Below are 7,712 nucleotides of genomic sequence, written 5' to 3' on the forward strand. Positions count from 1 at the left end.
GCCTGCGAGGCACTCGGCTCCTTCAGCCTGTCTGAAAAACCACAGTCTTCATCCTGCTCTGGATAAGAACCATTTGCTGGTGTAACGAGATATTAACTGGACCGTGACATCGACTGTGAGGTCATGAAGTACAAAAATGCAATGAAAAGGTTAAAGGGTACGGCCATGCTGATTTCTGAAGACACTTGCCTGTGGCAATAGTATCCTCGAGAAATTTCATCTAACTCTTAGCATCCCTTACGAAACCTGCTGACCCCGCGGTGATCATTTTTGCTTTACCTAAGTGGTGCTTTTTTGTTTTGTTTTGTATTTGGGCACAATCTGACGTCAAACATGTTACTCTAGAAGAAGTAATCACATCACCATTAAGCCTTTGATAAAGGAGAGCATTTCTGGACACATGGGGAAATTCTTGTAAAGCTTTATCTGATTTCCAATGTATCTATTTTATTCATATAATCTTGGACGTTTTCTTACTGCAGTGGATGGAAATGGCTGTCGTGCGTTTGAGTCTGTGCGATACAAAAGAAAAATACTCTTAATATCCAAAATGCCAACCGTTTGGGAAAGCCCGTAGTGTTACATTACTATTCTATTTCTGTAAAGTACTGTTACCCTGACAAGCCATTCAGTTGGATTTGTATTTTCTTTTTGTGTTGAAGACAGATGGTTTTAGTATTGCATAGTAAAATATTTAAAGTCTAAGATAATAGCTCCATTTTATTTTATACAGTTCAGAATATGAATGTGTATAAAGTCAGGCTGGGATTTCAGATCTCCTTTGCTATGAGTTCAATGATAAAACTTCCTCCTGGTGGCATATGGACATGGACACATCCAGGCCCCAGCCATGCCCTTTGGCTTTCACATCCTCCTTTTTAAAATTTTTAGTGTCACCCCGATTACGTACGGAGGAGCCCTACTGCACACGCTTAGCTGAACGGAAGAACGCTCAGGTACCTGTGTCACCGCGAATCCTTTGCCATCGCGGATTATTTTACTCTGCCCATATTATGGAATATTTTATGCAGTTGATTCTTAGACAAACAAGCACTCTTGGATTTATTTTTTTTAAGTCAGTTTTGAGGCACTGAAAAGTATTAACACAAATGGCATTAATCACCCTTGACTTTATTTGGAAGGGGAGGTTGACCACACCTCTGAGGCCAGGGGTGCGAGGCAGCACAGCCCCGGAGTTTGTGCCCTTCCTCACTCCTTGAGGGGAATTTGGGAGGCGGCGGCTGTGTTACCTGCGTCTAGTAATAAAGGAACCACGCTGTCCCTAGGGCAGTATTTAGTTCTTTGTCTTATTTAAACTCAGGAATTCCTAACATGATTCATCCTAACTGTGCCAGGTGTAAACAAAGTGGGCTTGTCCGGGGGCACAAGCTCGGGTGGCAAACATTTCTTTTTCTGATGTAGAAGTATTTTTGCGGTTTTTACAGATCTGGTCTAAGAAGCGTTCTTGTCTGATATTACCCATCAGTGGCTCTATGTTCAGCTTTGTATTTTCCTGTACTCACCGCACGTGTTTAGTACCGCTTTGCTTATGTATAGATGCTTTCCTCCATTAGAAATGATGTCTATTTGAAACCCCCCACCCACCTCTTTTAAGTTCCCGATGCCTCTGATGCTGTACAGATGGTAAGAACCATTTTTTAATCTTCTTCACTGATCCCATTAGAAACATTTTAAACACTGGCATTGGAAGCTGTTGAGAGACACACGAATGCTGGTGCTGAAGACCTTGAGCTCATTACCTTGCCCACGTGTGTTAATTACCGGAGGCCTGGGCTGCTCTGCACATGCGAGGGGTTTCTTTCTAACCTGCAATGAACGGTCTTTTACCGTGTGGGGACAGATCAAGCAGGAGATGGACGTCTGGCTGGTTTTCTTTCTGGTTAGGGGGTGGTTCGAGTCAGTAACAGATGACTGCAATATTTCAGGGGGAATTACTATCCCTTTAACCAGCCCTGTGAAACCATAGATCCGCTGACACCCTGAAGAACGAAGTGTGTGCAGTACCATTCCCTTCGTTAAACAGGAATATTTCACACACCGGCTTCAAGGGAGCACGTCAGTAAATGCTGGCTAACGGCTGCCTAGGCTCTGGCCATTTGCACTGCGGGGTTTATTCTATGGTCTATTTCTAGCATTTTTTTTTTTTAATGTGTTTTGCTCCTCGTACGCTTGCCATGCAGGCTTCATGATCACACCGATTTTCCCAACACCAGCAGATTAAATTTGGTAGTAGCGGACAAGAAGCCTGCTCGTTGCTGCTTCTGACAACATTCATGTTTGGGAAATTTTTTTTTTTTTTTTTTTTTTTAGACTTTGCTTCTAACTGTTGGAGCTCAACAGCTTTAGGTATTTAAAGCGTGAACCAGTGAAGACAGGAGCTGCTGCCGTCCCACCCTGTGCCTCGGGAACAGAGACAAATTTCCAGCCATGGGAACTGCCAGGTTCCACCACAACCGGGCACAAGCCTGTGACGATGCTGTTCCCCTCTTTCCAAGTGGCTCCGTGGAATGGCCGCATAAAACAAACGTGAGCTTGCGATTCTTTTTGTAGTACTGTAAATTAATTGCTTGACGAGCATTACAAACCTTTGTGCAGAGCAGGGGCTCTGTGTACCCTCACCAGTCTTTTACTGGAAGCGTAAAGGTGGTGCCTATAGGTAGGGCTCACTTTGAGCGATGTATAAATGCCCCGTGGCAAGGCAGTTTAGGTTATTGCCAGAAAGCTCGCACATTTTCCCAGGTGGCTTGGGAATTGCGCTCCTGGGACATAAACGGAATTGTCTGCTGTCTTGTGTAAGCTGAACCCGTTGTGAGTCTTGGCCCATGACGCTCCAGGGTGTGCTTTAACTGTCTCTGGTGTCGGGCTTACTGGTTGTTTGCAGTGCAGCACTCACCCCGATGCCAACACGACTGTTGGGCCCGGTGCTGCAGCCACCTCGCCCCACGTGGCAGCGGTGTGGCCGTGCGCTGGCTGGGGAGCTGGCTTGATTTCCGAGGCGGGCTAATCTCTGGGTGTAGGCTTTTCATTTGCTGCACGTGGCCATCTACAGGTCCCAGCAATCCATGCAGCCATTTGAATTACATTCAAGTCAAGTCGCATCTTTCCACGTTCCGATCTCCTTTCGGTCCGTGGCTCTGACTCCCCAGGCTGCTGGCACTTGGCTCCGTCCCTCTGACAGCTCCCGTGCCGGGAAGGGGCTCCCAGCTCCTCCTGCAGCTCTATGGAGGCTTTCGTCCGCTCCAGCTTCCTCCCTTCTGCTGGAGGTGGCCGTCTCCCGTTCCACTGAGCCATCGGTCCCGACGCCTGCCACAGCATCCGCTGGCTGTTTGGTAGTTCATGGCTCTAACCCCAGTCTGATTATTTTTTTTTTTTGCCTCTTTGCTCATAAAGTAAGGGATTAATGGTGAAATGCAGCAGCACACGCTTCAGTACAGGTGAACAGCAAATGCAGCAGGGTTCCACAGCCCCCTTTACCGTTCTACAGCAGATCCTCACTGGCTGCTCTGCAGATTCAGGTCTATGCTTAGAGCTCTGGTGTGTGACAAATAAAAATAATCAGAAATTTAATTACATTTTAACTGAGGCATTGAGGTTTGCAGCTGCGCACACTGTGTGTTACAGACCAAAATCAGCCCTCTGGACATCAAGTTACATCTGGACATCAGAAGACAAAAAAAAAACCAAACCACAAGTCAAGGTAACTAGGTCTATTTTTAACCAAATTTTATTGTAAATTTCTTTTGAAGGACATTCTAAATTTTTTTTTTTTTTTTTTACAAATGATAAAATTTACAATTACAAAAGAAATCAGGGTCATGATCATTAACTACAGCAAATCCAGTTTTGTGAAAAAATATATTCAAAAATTAAATATCAAAAGAAAGTTAAGTAAGTTCATTACTGAAAAAAAAAACAAACGTTCATAAATTATTTTGCAGAAATGCTCAAGACACTGACAAAGTATTTTAACACTTTTGCTAGTACTGGCTTTGGGTGCTTAAAATAAAAACATCTGCTCTGCTAATCCTGTAAAGCGCCTGAGCAGGAGCCCTCCCGCTGACTGCCCAGGAACAGCGGGGGACGCAGACAGCCTCGCTGCTTGCAATTTGCTGGTTTTTAGATGTCTTGACTGTTGTGGGGTTTGTAGCTTCTCGTTGCCTTTCAGGGTATTTCAGTAGCTCAGTAATAGTGAGCTCTTATAACCCAATTCTGGTTTTCTTCTCAAAGTAATACAGGCTGGAGTAACACTGATTCATTTAGGTCCTGTTGCTGCCTTCAGTTTTCTACAATTTAAACATAAAAAATGGAGAGGAGCTAAAAAGTAACGACCTGGAGGTTAATCAGGTCTGAATTCTCAGAAGCCCAAAGCATACCCTAGGCTTGCTGTCGGTTTATTACAAGCCATTATGGGCTGAGGACAGACGCACCCACCTTTGTATTTGAGTGAAGGCTCTGGCAGGGCGCGGGGTGCTCTGCCCAGGCTCCTGGACCAGCCCTGGGGTCTGCGGGTCCTCTCTCACCAGGAGATGCAACCCCACCCTTGAGCCAGGGGCGGATGCAGCCCAAGGGAGCATTTTTTGTTTCTCCGGGGACACGGTGACCAGCTGGGGCCGGCCCCTTCAGCCCTGCTCTCCCAGAACAGCGCTGCCTGCTTCGTTTGTTTGTTCTCCTGTTGCACAAAAGCTGCCGAGCAGAACAACCCCCGCCTTTTCCCTGCCGTGCGCCGTTTAACCGGCTTCACCGCGGCAAGGTGACTGGGCAGCGTACCGCCTCTATTCCGAAAGCGTGTTAGACCTTCCCAAATAGCAGCGGGACAATACACAGAGCAAAGCATTCCTATGAGAAGTAACAGCAGTGTTATTACCGAGAAATAACTAAAAGCGCCAGCCAGCTCACCACGCTGAAGGCAGGTCACCTCTTCCTCAGAACGATGCCCAACTCCTTTCCAAACCCGAGGCAGGGTGGGAGCACCACCTGCTCTTCCAACTTCTCCTCAGTATTAGAGGGAAAGTGCTCTTACACACACAGTAGCAATTCTCTTGTCTCCCAGTGGTTTGATTTTTTTCCTCTTTTTCCAAAATTTTCATCCTTCATCTTATATCAACAGTTGCATGCGTGCAGAAGGCCTGTTCTTAAGCAGACAGACCTGCTCAGTAGTTTTGTACCTTCCCTTTGCTTAGAATTACAGAAAAATTAGCAGCAAGAGCAAACCAGAACAGCCTTTTCTTCCAGTGGCAATTAATTAGCTATGGTGGGCAGATCTACACCCTCTTTATTAATAGTATTTTGGAGATTAAAAAGCAGATGCTGTTTTCTAAAATATTTCTCACCGATAGTTGCAGCAGTTATCCTGAAATGCTAATTATTTTAGACTTCATTTGGCCTGCTCTGCTGCATTTCTTTCCACAGGCTCTGCAACGTTAATGCTAACGAAGAAATAGCACGCTCGACAGCTAAAACAGTAACAAAGGAGAAACAAAGCCACAAAAATAAATACCCTTTTTAGGGCAAGGTGGCAAGTGAATGCTGTGTCTCACTACAACACAAACCCTGGCTTCATGTTAAGGGTCGCTATTCATTAACTAAATTCCACTCTTCTGTACTGACAAACCCAAACCCCTCTGTCCCGAGAGGCGTGGGGTGGTGGAGTATCTCCCCCTCCCCTCCTTCCTACAAATAAGCATCCTCCTTTCAAGAAAGTTAATACTGTAACTGGCAACTCAATCTGAGGAAGGCACTTAAAATATTCCTATGTTTAGTCTAGTCTTAGGAAAAGATTCAGTAGAAATGCCTAAGATAGCAGAGTGGCTCTTATGTGCTGGTCATGCAATGCTAACTCTGGCCTAGTCCTGGAAGGACAGCAGCAGCTCTAGGAAACACCTCCCATCGGCCACTCACCCATCTTAGCTCTGCAGAGGTGGCACAGGCACGTGTTTTTCAAAACAACCACATTATTTGCATTATTTCTTAATAGAGGGGTTTAATTCCCATTAATTAGACCTGCCTTGCTTCTTTGCATGGTGCCATTTATGTTGACTGCACGGCAGCGACAGTTCCGGGGGCTACGAGCCCGCGCGCGGTACGGCCGGGCAGTGCGCGGGGGCCCAGCCCTCTCGTGCTGGTGACAGACGGTTATCGCGTTCTGCGAGCGGATCCGTGTGCCCTCCCTCTGCTGCCACAGCCCCACTTGCTTCCTCCCCTCCACTGGCCCCTCCAGGACATTTTTTTCCCCCCTACCTTTACCGCTCTTGCTGGCAGACCGATTTTACACAAATCTCTCATGGGATGAGCTGCAATAACCAAGCTCATTCAAGCAGTTGACTCTTCCTGCCCAGTAACAGCAGGCACTTGCCTGTAGCCTATGAAGTAGCCTAAAGCAGTACAGACCTGCCCTACAAAAACACCTTGAGACCTAAGACGGAGACGCTGCAGCAGTTCCACAGTTGTTCAAGGATGACACAGTGCCTGTTGTGTGGCCCCAGTTCTTAGATCAGCCTCTCGGTTGGTGGCATCTTGATTACGTTCCACATTTCCACTCGAGCCCCATCTTTTTCTTGACGGCTTGGGCTGTATGTTCCCTGAGTCGCTCTCCTCCTCTTCATGGCAATGGCCGTGACTGCAGCAACTGCAAGGAGAAGGGCAGCCCCCGCAGCCCCCACTGCTCCCACCACGGAGGAGTTGCTAAGATGTGCCCAGAGTGGCTGCTGCGGTAGAACAGGGCGTTACTCAGAGCTCCCGCCTGGACGGTGCTGCATTTCACATCCCTCACCCCAGTCCCCAGCACCTCTCTAAGCCGCGCTGTGCTGACAGCGGTGCGAGACAGGAGCCCCCCCCCCACTGTCCCCTCCACGTCACACAGAGCCCAGGGAATACAGACGCAGCCCGGTGCCCCTTTTCCTGCCCACCTCTTTCCCCCCCCGCTGCGCAAGCCCTAATTTCAGCATTTGGTAACGGGCACTGCCCATGGCTCCAGCACTGGCCCACAAACCCACAAAAAGTTGTGAGTGCCCCCCTTCCTGTGCGGTACCCGTGGGAATGTCTAACAGAGATCGCTTCATAAAACATTGATTTGTACAATGATTTCAGTCATTCCTGACACTTCCCTGCAACAGCGCGGCTGTCGCGGGGCAGGAGTTCACAGCTGCTGTTGCTGTTGAGGACTGACTGCTTCCTACACCTGAGCTGGAAAAGCTTTGAGTGCATTTCAGTTGTTGACAAAAACAGAACAGTATATACAAACCAATCATAAATACCCTCTATACAGCGCTCCTTAAAAGTATATATAGATCTAAATCTGTAAATTAGTGCCTAATTTAACCCTGCCTTTTAAAGCAGATTTAACTACGCCATTGCTGCCCGAACAGTGGGGTGCAGGCCGAGCAGCTTCCAGGCAGGCGCACCTCGACAGCCCCTGCGGAGGGGAGCGCACGGGGCAGTCCAGGGGGCAGGAAGGGAGGAAGAGGCTCACGTTGAGCCAGTGGCGTGCAATGACTCAATTAACTGAAACCAGCTGGAACAGCTACTGCATACCCAGTCTGCCTTGTACTTCTAAGTCCATGTCTTCATTACCGTGCCTTAAGGAAACTGAGGGAGGGTGGATCTGCTGCTGCAAGTGCTGGAAAGAGCTCAAGGTCAAAGCAGACCTTGCGGGTGCATCTCCTTGTCATGGCAGCGCCTATATTAACCGCTCT

At 47.7% G+C, this 7,712-nt stretch overlaps 1 protein-coding gene across 1 annotated transcript in view; it reads right to left on the minus strand.

Annotated features, from left to right (window-relative positions):
* Window positions 1–4,064: 4,064 nt before the first annotated feature.
* CRB2 (crumbs cell polarity complex component 2) overlaps window positions 4,065–7,712 on the minus strand; it is a 44,362-nt gene continuing 40,714 nt past the window's right edge. The window contains exon 13 of the mRNA XM_035888611.1: window positions 4,065–4,304. Coding sequence (XP_035744504.1) covers window positions 4,278–4,304 — 27 coding nt within the window. The 3' untranslated portion in view covers window positions 4,065–4,277. The remainder of the gene's footprint in view (window positions 4,305–7,712) is intronic.

The sequence above is a fragment of the Egretta garzetta genome, unplaced genomic scaffold (assembly GCF_000687185.1).
Source record: "Egretta garzetta isolate BGI_Z169 unplaced genomic scaffold, ASM68718v1 scaffold211, whole genome shotgun sequence".
Classification (NCBI taxonomy): Eukaryota; Metazoa; Chordata; class Aves; order Pelecaniformes; family Ardeidae; genus Egretta; species Egretta garzetta.